General features: G+C 38.1%; 1 protein-coding gene across 1 annotated transcript in view; it reads right to left on the bottom strand.

The window, feature by feature from the left end:
* The window catches only part of tns1b (tensin 1b), a gene marked incomplete in the record, with an annotated part of 143,320 nt that overhangs the window by 71,444 nt on the left and 49,569 nt on the right, over positions 1 to 22,307 (bottom strand). Inside the window, 1 exon segment of the mRNA XM_037976306.1 lies at positions 15,854 to 15,891. Coding sequence (XP_037832234.1) covers positions 15,854 to 15,891 — 38 coding nt within the window.

Below are 22,307 nucleotides of genomic sequence, written 5' to 3'. Positions count from 1 at the left end.
ATGTTTGTGTCAAGCAATCACTCCTGGATATTGATAAAAGGGTATTTAAGGTATAAGTGAGAAACTAGTGTTTCTAATGAGTCAAATGCTGACACACCCATTAATTTGGACTGAAGCTGAATTTTGGTTTCTGTATCCTCAGAGGCAAACAAAAATACTAGTTTGATTCGCATGCAGTCAGGACAAATAAACATCTGCGAGGGATTGTGTTGAGCTTAGCTGGATGATGGTGAGCTGAAAGAAACCTAATCCTTTTCAAAGGTGAAACAGTTTTGTGTTAGCATTAACAGGGCCTAAATCATCAAAGACAAGAAGTTATTAAAAAAAAAACCTAAACAAGCTGAGGCAAGTGGTTGTTTTGTAACTGTACCAAGAGCCAAGTGTGGAGAAAACAACCCACTTCTTTCAACTTCGGATATCAACGACAAAACCAGCTAAATCTGATGGAGCAAACTGCATTATATTAATAAAATTTACTTCTAAAAATCTACATATGCCAACATCTGTGTGAAGGTTGATCAACCTACACCTTTGTGATGCCTGTAGTGCTTTAAAAGTTGGAATAGTTTTGTTTTGGTCCCATGATTTTGGATGTTATTTATCTTGTGCAAACATATCTGTTAATTTGCTGTTTTGAACTGCTGCTGCTTGTCTTAATGCTCTCAAAGGTTATAAGGTTCTGTTTGTTTAATGTGAACGATGCACAATTTTCTTCTTTGCATCCTCTACATAAAAAACCTGCCAAGAAAACATGGATCCATTCACTAATCTGCATAACTCACAAGGCTGCACTCATTAATCACTGCTGTGCTGCGTTTCCAGAACAAATATCACTGTCATACATATTAATGTTATGTCTGGGAAACTAAATTGCAGCTGCCATTAACAGGTCATGACAAGGAAGGTGAGACCATTGTTGCCAATAAAAATCTGATCTCCAAAATCTACACAGCCGTTCAAACAAGTCTTAACATTCCCTGTGATGAAGACTATTCTGCTAAAATATAGAACCTGAAAAAGGGAAGGACATGGTGTCAACACATTTTGAGGGTTGTTGGTTTGGTTACATGTCTTGATACAATGCCAACAAATCAATTCATTGAAGACAGACAAGCAGCAGAAATTAGTAAAATACAATTCAGTGCTTAATCATAATAAGATAAGGGCATTAATCATTAAAGAGATCAAGCTTTCTAGGTGCAAAGATGTAATAGACCAGTGCATCTAGGTTGTATTTAAAAATTGCATTGTTACCCAGCTGCTTTACTTTCATGTGTGCATCATTAAATGAGTACAAATCTGTTAATCCTCACATCTTTATTATTGTCTTTTATGTAAGTTTTTATTTCTGTACAGGCGTAAATAAACAACTCAGATTAACTTAAAGCACATGAACTTTCAGCTGCCTAATGAAACCCATGACTGGGTCAGCGATGCTTCCTGTCTTTCTGTTGGAGACCGAAGCCCCCCCCCTCCCCTCCACATCCCCACTTCAACCCCTACCGCTTCCCCATCCATCAGCCACGAAATGCAAACAACAATACGAGGGTTTGCTGGTAAAGGCAAGGAAACAGGTCTGCTTTCTATAAACATTCCTCACAGAGACGTGAGGTCTTGATAAGAGAAGAAAAAAGTAAAAGCTCTCCACCCTCTTCATCATCGCCTGCTGGCACAAACACAGGCACATACTTCACATACTGTTCACATGGATGATGTTCAGTCAGATGGAAACTCATCTCACCTCCACTCAGGGATGTGTACTCATGTTTTGTGACAATGTCACATTACCATGAGATTTATTCTAATTGGAAAACCTGAACAATGTCAAGGTAATCTCGCTAATAAATCAGGGAAGACATTTGATCTGCTTCAGTTTTGATGGGCAAGATGCTCGATATCGATCCTTTTACTATACAGAATGAGATAAAAATGGCTCTTTGAATCTGCTTTTCATCATTTTCCTGTTTATGCATCTTGTATGTGAAGCCTACAATGTCCCGGTTAAACCAAAGTCCAAGAAAAAAGTTCATAACGCCTACAATAACTGCAGAAAACTATTAGGTTTTATTTATTTATTCACTTTTTTGTCAACTACTCAACAGCTCTTACAGTGTAGTTGGTTTTTAAACTAATCATATAGTTCATGGTTATTCACTCAGGGCTGTGTTGGTTATATTTGGGACATAACACAAATGTGAGGCATCTAAAACGACCGTCCGGTTCATACTGTTCTATGTTTTTTCTAGAATTTAGGGGTTGTAGAATGAAACATCTTTTATATGAATGGTTATGGTTTTACAAACAAAAAACAACATCTAAAACAATACACAAAACCAAAACACCTCGAGTCTAAAAACTGCTTTTTTTTTACCCTTTAATTTCTTTTAACGTGCATCTTCAACATGTGTTTTAGTCAGAAACTTAAAATAAGCTTCTCTGCTAATAAAAACATAAAAGCCTGTTCAACTGAGGACATCTGAGCATCAAAATCCAAATAAATCTTTCAAAACCATCCACAAAGCGACAACATAAAAACAATTCAGCTGACTTTTGTTAGAGGAGTCTCATCCAATAAGCATCACGTTGAGCTGAAGTCAATAAAGCCTGTGTTGGAGCTGAGACTCAGTGGATTGTTATACATGTGGTGGAGAGCCGTTTAAGTTTTATTCTGCTGATAACTTTTATCTTGTTGTAAATGTTGTAATGTCTCTTCAGACGCCGAGCCTTAACTGATCAGTTTAAAACTCTTGCATGGAAATCAGCGGGTGACAATAAAAACCAAAACTAAAACCATAAAGTGAGGCAGTTCGGTCCAAGTTGGTGGGTTTTCTTGTGTCATTCTGGTACTGAGCTGTTAGATCCTGTTGAACAGAAATCTACTGTATATTTTATTGCATCTTTAATATCCGGATATGTTACTTAATGCAATTTTTAAACACCTTTTTGTGAGGCGGTGATATCACTCTCATCCAGCCAGACGACCCACTAAATAATGACTTTAAGCGAAACAATATATGAAGGCTTTGATAAATGTGAAGCTTTTACTGGATGCTATTAATTTAAGTAAAAGCCCAGGTGGAAGGCATGATGCTTTGGCACTGCTGGAGCTTATTTATGTGTCTAATCTTCTGCAGGCTGCCAAGATTCAGTCCAGAGGACAGAAAAGAACCCCTGTGCTCCAGTTCTGCACAGCATGCACTCAGCATTTAGGGAGTGTCAGTATGAGAAAACTAGAGAAACGCTGAATGACTTTACTGAGGAAGATGAAAGAAACAGAACACTCGCTAAAAGCCACAGACAGCAAAAAGCCAGCTAAAAGCTTCAAACAGCAAAAGTCTAGTTAAAAGCTAGAAGTGGCAAAGAGCTAAAAAGCTAAAAGTAGCAAAAAGTTAGTTAAAAGCTCAATATTATAAGACAAAAAATAAAACAAGTATAAAGAAGCAGATTTTAATGACAACAATATTTTTGAAGGAACTGATGGGATTTCAATTTATTCCTTTGAATAAAAATATAAATATTTCTAAGAGTTTAAAAGTTCCAAAAATCAAAACTATAGTACCCATCTCATGAATGAGATGATTTTTTTTTGTTAATGTCCAAAATATTTAAAAAAAAAAAACTGCAAAATTAATTACAGTGCAACACATGTACAGAAAAAAACAGTGTGAAAACTAAATCATCATTCACATAAATTGGCCATATAATAGTTAAACCCACACTGGATATATTCTTCTTTTGTTTGTACAGGAGTAGAATATTAACTTTAAAATAAGACAACTTTTTTTCAGTTACACAAAACAGTCTTAATTAGTTTTAATGAGAAAATGCAGAGCTTTGTTTTACAATAAACAGTGATGTAAAAAGGTTTTAATGTCACACTGTGATGATAGGTTACATCAACAGAGGAGCATGGAAATTCACACTGGTGGTTTGTTTTAATGATCCACGGACGGCTGCCTTATCCCAAAGCCCAGAAACCCGAAGACAAATCACTTAACACACACACACACACCTTCCCAAAACGCCCCCCTCTTTTTTAAGCTGTTGTAGATAGGTCAATGTACCTATCAATGTCTCTGATGAGTGAGCAGCTAGTCCGATCGGGGCTGACATCTAAGTACAAATGCTGCTAACTTAAACTCAGTTAGTATAAAACATAGTTTTATAAACCTTTATGCTTCATTAATTCCATGTTGTATGGTTGTTTACAGCACTTCATTGCTGTAAATTTTGAGTTACGTTGTTTTTGTCCACCACCAAAGGCAAACAGGTGTTAGTGTTTTTGCCCTTGTCTGTATGTTTGTTTGTCTGTCATGTTAGCAGAATATCTTATAAACCAGTGGACAGATTCAAATAAAACTCTCAGAAAGTAATCATTGGATGCATTTATACAAGTGAATAACTTAAGGAGTCAATCCGATTCAAGATGACAATCACAGCTAATCAATCTCAGTAAACACAACAATTGCTGTAACTCAATCAAATTTACAAATTTATTAAGCTACAATGTAGCCTGACAGTAGCTGAGAGTCATCCTGAACACATACGCTGAGCGCACCAGATCTAGCCAGGCCTTAAATAATTTAGATACTGCTCTAAAATATGTTTCATCTGATAACTAAATCCCTGTTTATGTGGAGTCAGGATGAAGATAGCTGCTGTGTTCAGGGAACTGATGGGAACTTTGTTTCTGTGCCTTCTCAGACATGGAAGCTCAGTCAGCTAGAGTTACACAATGCAGAGATTCACTTTGATTTATTTTCTACAACAGTATCTGAAGAACAGATCCCTCTGAACAGCCCACTTACACAGAAGATGTGGTTCTACGCATTAAATCTATGACAGATCCAGTCTCCCACAGACAGGGGCTGACAGCTGTTTGTGCACAGCTGGCCTTGGAAACCTGCTCACAAACTTAACTTGTGATTTCACACTTTCTTCTTTACTCCCTACACAAAGCAAAAAGGAGTCAAAAGCAGCTCCCTCCATGGGTTTTCTCACACCTGGGGCGATGCTTTCAGTTTAACAAATTCTGCAAAGTCCCGTTGTGAAACGCTGCAGCCAAGTTCACGGCTGCAGACTCACCAAGGCTGGGATCCCCCTCACCCGCAGAGACATGTTCAAGTTTTATAAACCACTTTCTGACAAATGCTTTCTGGGCTCCTCAAGCCACAATCGGTAAGAGATTGGAAAGACAAAGATCATCTGCAACTTGTTTCTATTAACAACCGTGAGCCACGGTAAATCGAAGGGACCACACACATACAGGCAGGGCTTTTACATGATATAAATCTATTCAAAATTTAGATTTATGCAGCAGGAAAAGTCAAAACAACCTCACCCACACCACTGACATTTAATGTGAGCCTACATTGGAAGAATCAGGATGCATTCTGCTGTGCAGACATGCAGCAACTTTAAAAAACACCAAATCTGCAGTAAATGCTGCTGTAACAACCTACAGCACCAGCTCCACACAGCTAGGTCAGAGAAGACTCTACTTATTGTGTTTCTCTCCACAAATTAAATAAATCTCCAGCTCTAAGTCCGACTCCTTACCTGAAACACAGCGGTGGCCATCCTTTCAATGTGTGTGTGTTAATGTGTCGCTCTGAGTCTTTGGTTTTCTGTGTGTTTTAGTGCTGCATCGTCCTCCGCCTCCCTCCCTCCCTCCCTCCCTCCACCTCCTCTGTGCAGGTTTCCTCTGCGCTCCGACCAGATGGGTAAGGCTAAATCCAGTCCGTTACCTTGGTGCAGCGCTGAACCGAGCAGTGTGTGTGTGTGTCAGAGAGGAAAAGTGTATGTGTGTGTTTCAGTCTGAGCCCTCCTCCAGGAAAAGGAAAGGAAAAAAAAAAAAAACACCACAAAAGTCTTACAGTAAGAGTGGGGAGAAGTGTAAGGTTAACATCCCACAGCTGGAGGCGGCGCAGTGCAGCACAGAGCTGAATAAGTCTGCCTGTTCCCCCTCTCTTTCACTGCCCGGCCTTTACTCCTCCCTCTGGTTCAGACAATTTTCACCCTCCTCCCAAACAGGGAGACACATGAGTATGGAGAAATTAGGAAAAAAAACTCTGAAGTGAATTTCCCAAAGAATGAGACACGAGCTGAAGAAACTAAACACTTTTACTCCGTCTCACACACTCTTTCCTCACAAGCTTGTTCTTGGTTCTTTCCTTGTTATCAGCTTCTCAAGTTACAGGTTAAATATGAGTCCCCTGAAGTCCCCCCATTTTTCCCCCAACATAAAGAGCATTACTTGCATTTTTTGTAGAGCTGGAGAGAGAGCCCTGTGGAGAGAGAGACCCATGAATGAAGCTATTGATTAAAGCATAAAGTCAGTGTGGAAGGTAACAAGGGGCACAGAGTTATCAGACAAGATCTCAGTCTGTCAGCTCACAAAGGTACTAAAACTGCAGGTCTGATCAATGTGCGAGTGCTGAGTCAGCATTCTTCACACTATTGTTGTCCTGGTTTAAAAAATTCTTCTTTTTATCATTTTTAGCAATCTAACAATTTCATCTTATATATCAAAACATTCAGCTAATTCAGGAGATGGGTGCTATGATTTTTGGTTTCTGTAACTCCTATGCTTTTCAAATTATATTTACAAATATTATTTCCTGATAGAAACACATTGAGACCGCTTCAATTCCTTCGGAAACATTGTTGTCTTTGTAATCTGCTTCAGCATACTTGTTCTATTTTTGTCTTACAGTGTTGCTTTTAGTTAGCCTTTTGCTACTTTTAGCTCCTGTTGTACAAGTATTTTCTCCACAGAAATACATCGAGATCTCCTCAGTTTCTTCAGAAACTTTGTTCTCTTTGAAATTTTCTTTAGCAAACTTGCTCTAGTTTCGTTTTCTTATGCTTCTTCTAGCTATTGTGCTGCTACTTCAGTGAACCTTTTTCTACTTTTGACCTTTTAGCCAACCTTTTGCTACCTCTAGCATTTAGTTTGACTTTAATTTAAAACTCTGACAGAAATAACAGCAGGCGAAATGCATTCCTTTAAGGAATGCAATGCCTTTTTCAAAGTGCTTTGGCTGTTATTTGCAGAAGTGAGTTGTGAGACATAAATAAAGACATGATAACCCCTAACACCTGCATCGTCAAATGATATGACGACAGAAAAAACACATTTATGAGTGAAAAACTTTCATCCTAACTGAAAAGGTCAATTACTAAACATATCTGCAGTTTTTGCTTCCCGAACTCCACTAGCATTTATCTGGTAGCAGACAAAGAATGTTTGTAATTTGTTGCGCATTAAAAATTATACCTCAACATGGAAAGAATGGCCACAGACTTTGATGTTGCTTGGAGGTAATTATATAGAATGCAGCTCTAAAAGCAACACCTTTAACTTGAGTCTTGTTCGCCAGATGTTGGAGGTATAAGCACCATTTAATTCACTATTAGTAACAAGGGCCAGGAAGGAAGGCCGGACGAGTCGGGAGGCGACGTGTGGTTTACGGGAACAAAAACAACATGCTTGTTTATTTGAGACAGACACCTTTAACGTTAGACTGAACGGTGGGTTATGGGAAACCCCTGAATCTTCGGGTTTTCTTCCCAGCGTCCTAAAAGCTATAAAGCATGGGAAAGTTAGCCATCTGTATTTGAAGGTAATAGTCTGGTATATTTCCTGTTTCTTTTTTTTTTCTATCATTACCTTTATGGTTCCAGGACAGTTTGCTGTAATCACACCTACAGTCCCAAAGACAACTACCCATAAGTCCTGGTATAATTATTTTATCCTCTCACTGCAGTTTTGATTACTCTCTCTCTCTCTCTCTCTCACTCTTTCATTGCAACATCAATCCCCGGTTGAGTACTTTGACTTTTCAAACTGAAAAAATGGGATGCATCTTGAGTAATAAGGGCAGATTATATCAGTATGTTGGAGATCTTGCCTTTGGTGAAGAAACTAAGAAAAAGAGAAACTGGGAAAAATGTGAAAAAACTTATTTTACCACTACTGACCATATAAAATAATATAGAATACAAACAATTAAAGAATAAAATCAGGATGTTTGTAAGAAATAATAATAATAATATTAAAAAAGAACATTAAACTATGGAGTCCTAACATGGTGTTCAAAAAGGCTCCAAGTCCATAAACTAATTTTGTATTCTCCACCAGCAATAAAAGAATAAACAGACTTAAGATGATGGATGTCCTCAAGCTATCTGTAAGGCTGAGGAAGCTCATTTCAGCCACTTATATCTGGGAGGATACACAATTCATACTTTCTGACCAGAGCTGAGGGTTGGAACATAGATGGACCCGTAAAATGAGTGATTTTTCTTTATGCCTCTTTACTGTAAATGAAGCCCAGTTCTTTTTCAGTTGAGAACCATGAGAACAAAACTCGTGTCAGGACGGAGAGCCTCTGCAACCGATAACTACGAGCGTTTCGACACATTCTGGAGACTCAATCATCAATGCCAACTAGCCACAGTCCAGTGAGATACCACCTTAAATAACTTGTCTTTGGCTCAATTTTCTTATTCTTCACATTTTTCAAACCTAAATTTATTTTTAAACACACCATAAAACATCACAAAAAATGTCTCATGAGGTTTTCTCCTTTTGCTTCTATATAAACTGACATTTTAGTCTTTGTTCAAAAGTGCTTTTAAGCCAAGTGATTTTAACTCAAGCCAGTTGGAAGAGTATCCTCATTAATCTTACTCAACACAGATAATCCAAGATCCATTAAAAGAGCCATAATTATTCCATTTGAATAAACAACCATAAATCCTACAGATAAACTTATTGTCTCCTCCCTAAAAAACAAATTATTTTTGTTTTAACAACAATACACAAAGGGAATTTTCCATCTTTTCTGAACACCATCTTATTAAAAGTTGTCATCTGTGACTTTTAAAGACAAAGTTGTGGAAATTCAAATGTTTTTTGTTCGTTTTGTTAAAATACAGACCTAACAGGTATGACTGCCCAGTCATTTCCTTTCATTCTTGTTTAATGGAAGTAACGATCCTTAAAGAGTGCATATCACCCACAGATATCACCAAATTTTAGCTCAAAAACTACAACCTTGATTAAGTTAAAGTCATTTAGATATGGTGGCCATCTTACATTGGGTTGACTCCAAAAGGTAATCAGTTATAGATGTACACCTAATGAGGGTTTCATTAAAATATTTCCACTGATTAATGCAGAACAGAAACAAACCAACACACAAGCAAATACATGATTGCCCCTGGCGCCAAAAGGAGCATACATTATTATATGGCATCAAAGAGTTGTAATAACACTACAGTCAGTGACGGCTGTCAGTAGAAAAATGGTTTGTTAAGTATAATAAAAATACAGTTTAGAATGTTATGTTTTTGTCAACAGATTACCAAAAACAACACTCCATAAAAAGATTACACGAACATATTTAAACAAACAGCTTTAGGTTTAATCCTCCAAACAAAAAGGTTGCCGTCCTTTAAGCTGAAATATGATAATAACTGGGTTGCAAAACTTGAAACATTCTTTATTGGATCTGTGGGTTTTTTGAGAACAGAAAACAACCATTTATCATCTGTTTTCTAGTGTTTGAGCGAAGACCTTGCACAAGAAGTAGTGGCTTATGGTCGTGTGTTTAGTAACAGCGTGGTAGGGAAATGTGCTTAGATACAGCAGAGAAAACAAACAGGAACGCCCAGCCCCTGACATGATGGAGTAATCAGGAGTTGGTGGAAAAAAATGTCAACAATGAGCCAACTGTACAAAGGAGACGGTGACAAGAGCGCCAAGATTCATTCAGTGTTGAACATACACACGCATAAACTTCCTCCGGTATCTTTTCATTGCACCTCTCTTTCTTCAGAAGGGCAAAATGGAATCAAACACAGTCTATCCAAACCCTTCTTCATCAAACTGTTCAGATTTCCCTCCCAGAAAACTCTGGAGTCTCTATTTATTTAGTTTTCCGCCCCGTGCTTGGGTCCGTTAACTAAAGCTTTTGAGGATCCAGGAGAAAAATTTACATGAAACTCAGTCTGGACCCTGAAAGGGTGTTGCTGATGCTGCTTGGGAAAGCCTGAGTCAGTCTGATGAAACCAGACCTCACCCTCACTGTTTTCTCTTCATGCTCTTCTCTCTCATTTGAGTCACTTACATTATTAGAACAGGGGAAAAAAGATATTTTTCAATGAAAGAATATGAAGATTGTGAACCTTCATATACTTTAGACCTATAATTCAGTTTAATGTCAACTTAAAATGGGTTTTAAAGATTCATTATAGCTTGTTAGCATAAACGGTGGGCAATCGTGTAATTGGCTATGTCTGTTTGTTCGCAAAATATCTTCTGAACCACTTATTGAAACTCCCAGAAAATAACCATTGGATGTACATTTAGAACAGATCAACCTTTTGAGACTTCCAATTTAAGATGGCCACCAAAGCTAACTGACCATAGCAAACAGAAAAAAGGCTATAACTTAGTCAATTTTACACATTTTGAGCTAAATTCCTCCTTCATACGAACACATACTAACAGGTCCCACAGCATCTTTGAAACTTTGATAAGCAAAGCAGCAGAAGGTAAACACTCTGTTAATGAATGTTAGTTTCAGATATAACATGCAACTAACACCTAACTTTACTTCTAATGTATTTTCATCCTCATCGTGTGTCTTATTTTAAATGAGAAAACATGATTAATCCTGTGCTCGCCTTTTTGGGTTGCGTTTGTAAAAACATATGGTGTCCTAGTGAGGAGAGCAGAGCAGCAGCCATGTGCTCTGTCCTGTGACTGCTAACTCAATTAGCCTCAGAGCTTCTGGCCGAGTCTGTGTTTAATCAGACTGCAGGCTGCCTTCTGGAAAACAGAGTACATGCAGCTACTGTGGCACACACTCATGGGAATCTTTGCATTGCGAACAGACACCGTCCATTTTATTTTTGTTCTAGTGAGCCTCCGTCTCCAGCCAAACTGATATGATTTAGACATGGTTATCTTACATGCTTCCTGAGCAGAAGTAAACTTTACTCCTTTCTACTGTAACTCCCATTTCTAACCAACATCTAGATTACAGAAATATCTTTCACATCACTTGGAGTGTAATGCATCTTTTATGGTTTCAATATCCTTTAATCATTAGCTACCTATAAGCCATAAAGCAGCTTTTTCATATCATTGTCCTTGATACCAGCCAGAGCCACTTAAAGCAATGCTTCAGATCTGTTGGAGTTGACTTCTGTGGAAAGGTTATGAACAATTAATATCTTACCTGTTGCAGATAGTTCTTTGAATGACCTCAGTTTGGAGAAATAGAGTCTAATTCATACAGGACTGACAAGCTAACAGCTAGTCTGAGTGAGATTGATGATTGGGTTCCTGCTTCTTACAGCAACGTCTCAAAACCTTTATATTGTTTCATATGAATGATATCTTGTCAATCTTTACTGTCAGTTTCACATTAGAAGGTCATTTCGGCTGAAATATCATAGTATCTCCGCTGGAATATTAGCTTCACCAGATGTCCTACAGCTATCTGTGCCTGGGGAAAAAAAAGGAGTTAAGTAAAGATGGCTAATTACCTTTTTTCTGAACACCACCAGTGCTCAAAGTGAGAAAAAACTAACAAAGAAAATAGATGCATGTCGGTACTCTGCCCCTAAACCTACCACCTACCACTCACTACCATCTGTGACAAACTGTAAGACCAGGAATTAGTGAATTACAAACTATTACAGCTCTGTTAGGTCTAACAGCTGCTATTTTATAATTATATTGTTTTTAGTCAGTTGATAGATGTCATTATCTTTATTTTATCTGGAGCCTCCCAACTGTAACAAATAAAACAAAAAGGAAAACAAACACATTTAACAGTTTATAAAGGCTAAAACAGAGGTTTATACTATGTTAAATAACGCACAAAGTTTGGACATTTCACTGCTTTTAACTTGTGGTTGTAAGACTAGGATTTAAAAATAGTCAAATATATGTTTTGAGGCTCATGTTGCACAATTTTAAAAATCATAAAGGACTGCTCCCCACGGCATTGTGCAGCTCAGTACTATCAAATCCTAACAGTAACCCGTGTCACACAGTATGATGTAAGATTTATTAGATGGCAGAGATTTTGCTGAAGGAGAATCTTGAATGCCCGACAGAAAAATGTGACAGATATCAGTCCAACAACAGATGGAAATGAAGCGCTGACATTAACGCTCTTATTATTATTATAGCCAAACTCTAAAGATGGAGAGGAGGAGGAGGAAACCGGGACAGCTGTGAATAACTTGTGGCAGGAAAAGGCTTTGGTCACAGCAGGACTGAATGATTTATCTAGAAAATGTCTGGCACTGTTTGATATTTTTGTAGGATGTGACAGTTTTTACTGCTGTCGGTGATCTCAACACACTGAACAAGCACAAACCACCGAGTCGAGCTCACTATGAGAGATTTTCCTCATGACTCTTTTGTCTAAGACAGCTGAAAACACAGCGTAAACCTGCTGCCACAACCTAAACTTCATCCCAACAGGTTTACAGTTCACACACTTTATCCACCCTCTTTCGGCCAGGTGTACTTCTGATTTGTTCCTTGTATTTAGCTTTTAACCAATCATCATTCCTCATGACCCATGGGTCTCCTATTTTTCTAAGTGAAGATAAAACTTACCCAGAAGCTTCCGTGAAGTGAGCACAGCAACTGAACCAAAGTCTTTGATCATTTCTTTTATTTTTATTATTTCCATTTGAATGTTTTCATCTCATCAGAAGAAGAAATGTGCCAACATGAACAGGTGATTGGGGACACCTCCACCAGCGAGTTGACCCTCAAACAGAAACAGAACACGTCTCAAACAACTACTCTGAAATAACAAAACACTGCGCGGAAGTGAGCGCAACGAATCAGATGTTTTCTCCACCTTTTTAAAACGTGAACTCTGGACGTTTTAGAAGCCAGGAAAAATGAAAACAAGTGCTTCATGATTTGGAGGAATGAAAAACACGAGCGAGCGAGTGGGTACAGCTCCTGAACTCTGCTTACTGCCAGACTGGAATTCACCAAAATGCATGTTAGTTTCTGAGACTGATGAGACAAAACCAGAGCATTTAGTCTGTTTTTTTAATTATTGTAGACGGGTACCAACAAATATATCTGCGTCTGTAGTTCAGCCATAACCATGGAAACATCATTCAAACTTTAAATGAGTCACAGAAAGTTGGACATTACATGACGGAAGACGCATTTATATCTATAACTATTTTTATATAATTGCAGTTTATGTTTGATGCTTTTTCGAGATTTTAACCACAGACTGTTCAGCTTAGAGTGTGGTGTCTCAGACTAATTTCTGAGCTGTCTAAACTCTTTTTCCTACCACAAATTTAACATTTCTTCTACAATTTATACATCAGAACACTGGCAATTTTATCTTCTTTCATTCAATGTGTCTCACTGATGTAGGACTTATGGTTTTCCCAGACTTCTTCATAAGAGGTCAGAAGGTTTTACCTTTTCTAAATTATTTACAGCAGGATGTAGAGAAAACTGTCTTATTATTATTATTATTATATAAGGAAGCTCTGATGATGTGAGCAGTACAGAAAAACAGGAATCGTGTGTTGATTCCAAATAGTTTTACTCTAAAATTAATCTGAACGTTGTTTTAACGGTGATCCAATCTTCTGTTTCTGGCTCCTTCCTGTCATCACCTCCATGAGAAATTTTACAAACAAGATTTAACTCATTTTTCACATCCATTTGTAAACTAACAAGCATGAGGGTGGGGAGACACATTTTGTGACCATTTGTTAGCAGCTAGCAGATTAAATATGGGATTTATAGCTTGTGTTTGCATAAGACAACTGTCCCAGATTTGAGTTATTATAAAGAACTTCCAGAGGATTTAGAAACAGGAACTTCAGGTGTTTTTTTAAACTGTGAACTAAGTAGAAATGTGTCTTTTTTTGTCTGCAGGCCTGCCTGAAACTGATAGGGATCATGCTTGACCCTCGTCGGGTCACTCCCTTGTTTTTCATCTCAGACTTGTTAGCAAATTGCTTCCTGTCAAAGCTATGACAAATATCAGTTGAAATGTTTAGAAAAGGAAATGCTGCTGTGATTTTTGGAGATGGAAAGTCACTGATTTGTGTGATGCAGACACTGGCAGTTTGTTCTGGCCTTCTGCGACGGCTCCTCCTGCGAATTTGACCCCTGGGTTCCTGAAATTCAAATGTTATCAGCAAGTATGTGCTTTGAGCGCCATTCATCACACTTTGATCTTCAAGGCAGCAGAATAAAAACTGGACTGGGCTGGTAAGTAATGAAGAGCAACAGTTTAATGGATTCTTACTCCTCCAGATCTTAATACTGACACTACCATAGTGTATCAACCCTTTTTTGAACTCTCAGACTGGTTTTCAGTGGTGAATGTCACCCATTAGTTTTATTTTGAAGCCTTCAGAGCTGTATTTGTCCATCACCATCTTTTCTTTTTAAATAGATGCAATATTTGGTCCAGTTCAGGAAGCTTGGGATCTAATTGAGTTAAATAGCACCCTTGAATTATAATATCTTGCTAATAACTTAAGAAAACTGGTTTTAATCATTTGATAGTGTTTCACAAGAAAAAAAAAGCTTTTTGAATTGAGCCTTTACTAAAACCAGATGATTTTGAGGCCTGATTCATAGCGTCTTCCACCAATTGTCCAACCAATTTACTTTAATATTTGACACTTTTTAAATAATCAGCCATTGGCCATGCCAGGCCATGTGCACATTTAACTAACTACCAAGTAGGAAAAAGAAGATGCTGCACAAACTTCTACAACCAGCTCACTGTTGGCCACAATTTAGTTGTGTTTTCAAGCATGAATGGTCTCATATACACTTTTTGTTTAAGTTTCTGAATTATTCTAATTTCTGTTTAAGATGTGTTTATTTAAGTTGAGCAATATGTTGTTAAAAAAATGCATACTGACAAAAAAACGCAACAACATAAAAATAAAATTGTTTGTATAATGGCCAATGGCTGCCCTGATTTCTAAAAGGTATTGGCAAAGAAAAGCAAAACAAAACAAATCAGTCGACCTCTTGTTGCAGCTGAGAGTCATCCCAAACACTTACTCCAGGCTCTAACAAATCACACAAGTTTTTTGTTCAAAGTAGTTTCAATGCAGACCAGTGAGAAAACATGTGCTGTGTTTATCATTTCTGATCATTTCAGCTATTTTTTCCTGACTGAAGCCCACCTGATATTTGTGTCCCAAGCCCTCTCCTCATATTTAGCCTGTCCTGTCTGCGCTGCACTCCTGGCATTTCCTGAGAGTTAAATAAAAAGTGGGTAAACCTGGCAACAAGAACCCATTTCAATAATGGATACCAGATGAAGGGTGTGTGTGTGTGTGTGTGTGTGTGTGTGTGTGTGTGTGTGTTGTACGCTGACGTGTGAGATTCCAGCTGTAAACCCCAGATGGGAAAAAAAAAAAAAACTCTTCAGATACACAAAGCACACAGCTTTTTTGTGCTCAGTTTGTTTTTGTCTTTTGCTGCTTTTCAACAGAATTCAGGGGATGAATTGAGCTCCATCCAGAGGTCGTTTATTTTTAGAGACAGGGTGATCTCCAAGACACAGAAGCTCTTCCAATGTAAACATATTCGGGTACATTGAGGACTTGTTTAGACATTCTTAAGATTTTTTTTCTCCCCAGACCATAAACTCTCCAAACAACACCTACAACTGCATCTGCAGACCCCAACAAGTGTAGCTCAGTCAAGATAATCAATGTCAATAAATAATTTAAGTAACAAACGTACAAAAGTTATCTTTAAACATGTCTTTATGTGTCAACTTTTCAACACTGTTATAAGTCTTACCTTGACTTCACATTTCTTGTGGCAAGCTATCCGGCACACTGAAAAAAACAAAAACAAGAAAACAAAATTACTTTTACAGTCGATAAAGCATCTCTCCAAACATTATGAGGCCTTTTAGCATCATGACACTGAGCGGTTGTCATGGAGGCATGAAAAGGTCCACGCAGATCCCACAGTGTTTGCTCTGAGGTTAAAGACAGCTGGTTAATACTTCTCAGTGTTCAGCGACCTTCTCTCAGGACACCGGCTTCTTCTCAGAGGCTTAATTCATTATTCTGAAACACTGTAAGTACTCTGATGTCTGACTTGTTTAAATACTATTAACAACAAGAACATCAACATGTGGTGTTCTATTAATACTGAAAATCTGTTCTATTCAATGTGTTTTATAATAACCAAACATTAACCTGTGCAGTTGTTGTTTGAGAGGAGAAATATCAACATGATGAAGAGAACATCACTATTAGAACACCACATTGGAAATAAAGAAGTTCTTTAATATATGCCAACAAAGTGCACATTTCAAGAACCAAAACAAATATTTGCTTTCACTTTGGTGTTTCTTCCATTGAGAAGAACTTGACAAATATCCATTTTTCTTTGTTTCGCTATTGGGAAATTTAAAATGTCTTCTCAGAATTGCAAAAATGGTATTGTAATTTGGACTTAAGGCATTACAGATAATGTTGTTTTGTTGTCTAAGTCCATTGTTGTTCAGGACCCTTCACATTGTACAATGACCCAATTATGATGCTAAATAAACTCAGCCAGACTGTGGATGGTCTTTGCAGGGTTTGGTGAGGTCTTTTGGGGACATATCAAGAGACCCACCACAATAAGTGTTATGGAGAAGGACTGGTCTGTGTGAACTTCTGTAGCGAGGCCATGATGCTTACTAATTTTACCAAGACTTGAGTAAAACACATTAGTACAGAACTTTAACCAGGTCAAGTTCCCCTTAAACTAAAATAATACCATTACAGTTTGTATGTTGTTCATGAGAATATATACTAAAGCATCAAACCATTTAAAAAAGGCATGAGATAACCAAAATTATTACAATTCCTTTAGTGCTTTATTATGAAAGCTCAGGGTATTCCAATAAAAAGAGAGAAATTATGTTGTATAAAAGACAATTGAAAACTAAAGAATACAATCAAACAAGATTAAACACTAATTTTCACTCCTTTTTGTGTAACTTCCCTTTTGCCCAGCCCTCTCCTCGGACTCCCACTGGGTGTACAAATAAGGGTCAATAGGGAAGAGCACCTGGACCGGCAGCTCATAAACTGTCAGATCCCCTCGAAGGACCGAGAACCAAAACACAGCTCAGTGTGTCGAGGTGTAGGCTTTCCAAATAAAGAGGAAGGCCATGTGCTTTTCCTGGAAGGCTTTGCACCTTATGTAATGAGTTATTCTTCCTCTACCAAGTCACATTTTCCAAAGCATTTGTAATATCTCTGGGTAGCTGATAAATAATTGATATGAATGTGTAAGTTGGCTGGTTTACATTGTGTCAGAGAGGAGATTACAGTATTTTAGAAGTCCTGTGATCAGTCCATGTACTCTCTTTAATTATTATGTTTGAGATATACAGGATGTTTCTTTAGCAATACATTCTCTCTGTGTAACATTGATGTAAAGGTTTGGAAGATTGGGTAAGCTGGTTTTTGGCAATTCGTAAGAAAGATACATAAAGATAAATAAAACAAAATCCATCTCTGGTTTTAATTAGTGTTTGAGCTAAATAAATACTAAAGCCTGACTCCTATAGGAACACTGATTAATTATAACTAACATCTGCAGTGTTTTAGCGCTGCGTAAACAAAAACAAACAGCAGCAGCATGGATCTAAAGATGGACGCCCTCCAGTGTCAGATGTGAGTGTTGGAGAATTGAATAACAGAGTGATGTCAGTCTATAGAATAAGGAAGAAATTCTCAAAGAGGACTTAAGCTAATCAGAAATCTCTAAAATAACTCAAACCTAAAACGTTCCTATTATTTTGAACCTATAGGATACACATTTGTGATTAAAAAAAAGACCAAGTTTTATTCTCTGGCTTTCAAAATATTAGTTGACAAACCAATATGCCCATTTCATGGCAAACCTTCTGGCTTGAAATGACACAGCTCAGGTGTTTTAATAAAGACTGAATTATCTTCCTTGAAATGGAACGCTGCCCTCAAAACTTGACCAGCGCTTGTCCAAGTATTTCAGTATTGTTTTATTTAATAATGTCATAACTTGCTGTGCATAAGTTGCACAAAATGAAACTAAGTGTTATTTGTGAATTATAAGTAAAACAGAAATTAACCTACTTTTCAGAGTTGGTCCATACAAACTGAAACCAGAGACAGTGGGAAGCTTCCTTTTTAGAGTCAAATATGTAATTACATCATGGCTCACTTCGTTTCTATTTAAATAGTTGTGGGACTATATTTGTACAAGGGGGGTAACGTTTTTTAACGTACTAATTAGAGGCCTTCCAATGTGGGTGGCACCATGACCTACAACCAGCATACACACTGTGAGAGAGTTCCCAGGGTCAGACTGAAGGGAGCTCCACAACGTCACACAAAACGACGATTAACTCCACAACAAAATGAAAATAATAAAACTAATTATACAGTAAAGTCTTTTCTTAACCAGGGAGAGAGCGACAGACTTACAACTATAATTATATTCATAAAACTATGATAATTCTTACATTTATCTTTGCTGGTTTTTGGTTGTCAAATGACAAAAAAAAACTAAAAAAAAAAAAAGTCAAGTGGAGTTTTGATGTTCGAGTGTTTGATCAAAACACAACCGTACAGATTCTGATGCCACCTTTAGAGTTATATCAGACATTATCAGGTTTTTTGATACCCTATACATTGAGGACCTTAAACAAATCCACAATGAATGCAGTAAAAAAAACCGAACAAACAGTTTTCGGTTTATTGTTCCCTTTTGCTGCTGTCCTTCTGGATGATACAAGTAGAGATACAAGTCGACTGAGGCCTGTGTAAAGCACTTCTGACACATTAGGCGTGATATAAGTCCAGAGGAATGCTCTCACGTGTGAGAAATTCAAGCATACTTGTGCTTTTGCTTGATAAGAACAAAAAGTCATGGGTCTCTCCTTCAGGGGCCACATCAGGAGGCGCTCCTATCACAGGAGTCCCTGGTAAACATCAGTCTGGGGCCACATGGGAAGAAGGGTTAGGACTTCCATATTGGGTGTGAAAAGCGCCGAGCCCTGAACTCGTGTTGGGCTTTACCTTGTTAGGAAGTTGGCGATTTGGAGAATAAACAGAGCTGGAAGGGGGAGAAAGTGGAGAAGACGAGAGATGGAAGAAGAAAAGATGTCAGATGAGAAAACAAGAAGATATTAGAGAATGTTAAGGTTAGTAAGGAGAGGATGAGGAGTATGAAGCACTTGTTGCAGTCTGGGTCTGTGGTACGTAGCATTACATAGGGTGTTTGTAAAGAGCCATGGGTGGTGGGAGGGTGGGGGTTTCCTTCCACTCGGTCCCTTGGAATGAGCTCCCACAGGGCTGGGCTGAACCCCTTAGAATACAATCAGAGGGTGGGGGCTGAACAGTTTCCTTCACCACCCCCCTCACACTTTCTCCAATCATGTTTCCTCCTTTTTTTCCTGTCATGCACAAGGCCAAACACGTGAGCAGCAGCAGCAGCAGCAGGAGCAGCAGGAGCACATGCAGTTTATACACTACGTCACTCCTGTGAACAGACCCAAACCAGGTCCCTGAAGTCATGAGTCACACACTGTTCTGTGCAAAAGGGTTCTGTTTCGTTAATAGTTCTCATCTCTTCATATTACCCTTCCCAGCAGCACTTATAATCTTTTAAAGTGGTCTTTATTAACACTTCTCCAGAGTTTCTGAAGGTCTGTCAAAGTGTTTTGGCTTTGACTTCTTTTAATCACCCCCACTAAAAGGTGAAATGTTTCTGTCTCTTAGCAAAATATCTCATGAGCAACTGGGTGAATTTTATTGAAACTTGCACAGTAATGTCCATCTCCAACTGATTAACTCTTGGAGTTGACCCAATTCAAGATGTCTGCCACAACTGACCTTAGCAAAACGCAAAAATGTTTAGAACTCAGTAATTTTCACAGGTATTGAGATAAAATTTGTTATGGTTATAGGTGAGACTGATCCCCATCACATACTGCAAATGCTTATATAATCACAAGATGTTTGTGTAAAACTTTTATATAGAGATATAATTTTAAAAATCTCCTAAACTAAAGGAATAAACCAGTACTGAGTCAACAAATTAGCCGAGAACCAATATTAAATTGGATCTTTAGGCTCCTTATTCCCAACAGACTGTCACAAAGACAATTTGTTCCCATTTCTTTGGCTAAATTTATGAAAAACATCTACAATAACACAGTTTGACAAAAAATAGAATTTTAGCTCCAAATAAGGTGATTCTCAAAAGCTGCTGGCTGAAAACAGGATGCACCTCAAGTCTTTGCTGGATGTTTTTCCTCTTTCTTAAAAACAGAACTTTGAGGTGTTATTCAAACATCAGTTTTAGGCTGCTGCTTTTCCAGAACAAACTGAACACCATCTGCAGATAAGGCAACTTTCTTCCCAGGAGCTTTTTGTGAATCACCTCTCTGTCAGACTGTTTTATTATAGAGTCAACTTAGGCAGGGGTTCTCAAACTTTTTATAGCAAGTACCACCACAAAAGTTCTCCAAGTCCTATCCATTGCTACAGTCATTAAAAAAATGTATCCTTAAGAGATAATATTCATATCTGACTTGCTGCAGTTCAGGATTTGACAGCTCCATGAATTGCCTGCAGCTCTTGGCTCTTCTCCTGCTCCACATTTTGAATATAAAGTTGAGGAAACTTGAATCAACTATCTTTTCTATTTCAAACCTATTATTGCTGGCAGATCCAATAGAGACTTCACTTGTGCCGCTACACTAGCAGGTTGGTTAGCCATTGTTTACTTCCGTTTCCACAAGGCTCTCAAAATATCTCCAAGGCAATTCTTTTCCCCCAAAATAGTGTCCATTTGAAGCCAAATGGTTCAAATGGTTGTTTGAATCATTCATCTTTTTGATTTTCCCTACTGTTTAGTTTGATCAGTTCAGTAGAAATGTTTAATTAACTCTTAATTTATTTGTAAATAGTTGATATCAAAATTTAACGGGCTCCCGAGTACCACCGTTTGAGAACCAAGGATCTATGTTGTCACGAATAATCCTTCGGATAAAACACTGACTGCAATTGATCCAAAACCCACACAAACATAAGTGTTTTCGTATCAATCTCAGTGACACTGGTGCTTATTTTTAGGTTTATTTTGAAATATGCAAGACTGCATTTAAAAAACAGGATTAAGGCCATCCACTCACTCTGGTGTTCATAGACAACTGTCTAATCTAATGTGGTGACTAGAATCAACAAATACAGGATAAACAGTGGCTAAAAGTTGCTGCAGACACTTGAAAACATGTGGTTGATTTCATCGTTTCAAGGCTGAATCCTGATCCATCCTGTGTTCACATCATGCTGCTGTAAATGCAGACTTTTCCTTCTGTGTACAGTGGTATTAATGTTAGCAATTATCCACACTCAGTCATTCCTATCCGTCGTCTGACTCATACAGGGGTGTCATCGCTCAGCCCACACGTTTTCCCCCAGCTCTAATCCCCGCCTAGGTTGGATTTCTGCGGGTAAAGCCCCACCTTCATCCAGCTGCTGAAGCTTTCCTAACATGGAGGATCCCCAGAAACATGGCAGGGAATAAATCCTGAGTGAGAATCACTCAGAGCTGTGTCATCTGTTTGCATCGTCCTGACAAAACAAAACTTCTGTTTGCTTACATTTCTGTCCAATTTTTATGTTTGAGTCACTGTGGGAATGAAGTTTGACTGGGTTTTGTTGAAACAGCTGTTTACACACACACACACACACACACACAAAACCCTACAACCAAATTCTGACAAACAAACAGATAAAACAATTTGTACAAGTTTAGGACAGAGTTTGGTGGAAATGTAAAATAAGCAGCAGGATGTTGTTCAGATGGATGGAAGGACTCTACTGACACCTGGTGGTCATTTTCCATTACATTAAAAACCTGACTTTCCTTGAAGGAATGCATATCACCCGCCACCTTTCCTTCCACAGATGTTGATGAATGTCTAAGAGCCAATTTGGTGAAATCTTCAGAATACCATTATGCACAATCTGTTAGCATTCAAAATATGTGTTGTGACCAGGGGTGGAAATTAGCACCCGCCACCGGTCAAATGCGGGTAAATATTTGAAGTGGCGGGTGAATTTGATCAACACACACGCCACTGTGGCGGGTTGGCAATTTGAACAGAAAAGGTGTTATTTGTCCTCTTGACATATAGGGGGCAGCAATGTGCTCGAGTTGCTGCTGTTACGTCGAGCCCCGTTCCCCCATCAGATAC

The sequence above is a fragment of the Kryptolebias marmoratus genome, linkage group LG6 (assembly GCF_001649575.2).
Source record: "Kryptolebias marmoratus isolate JLee-2015 linkage group LG6, ASM164957v2, whole genome shotgun sequence".
NCBI classification, from domain to species: Eukaryota; Metazoa; Chordata; class Actinopteri; order Cyprinodontiformes; family Rivulidae; genus Kryptolebias; species Kryptolebias marmoratus.
This window is presented reverse-complemented; position numbering and strand designations above follow the sequence as displayed.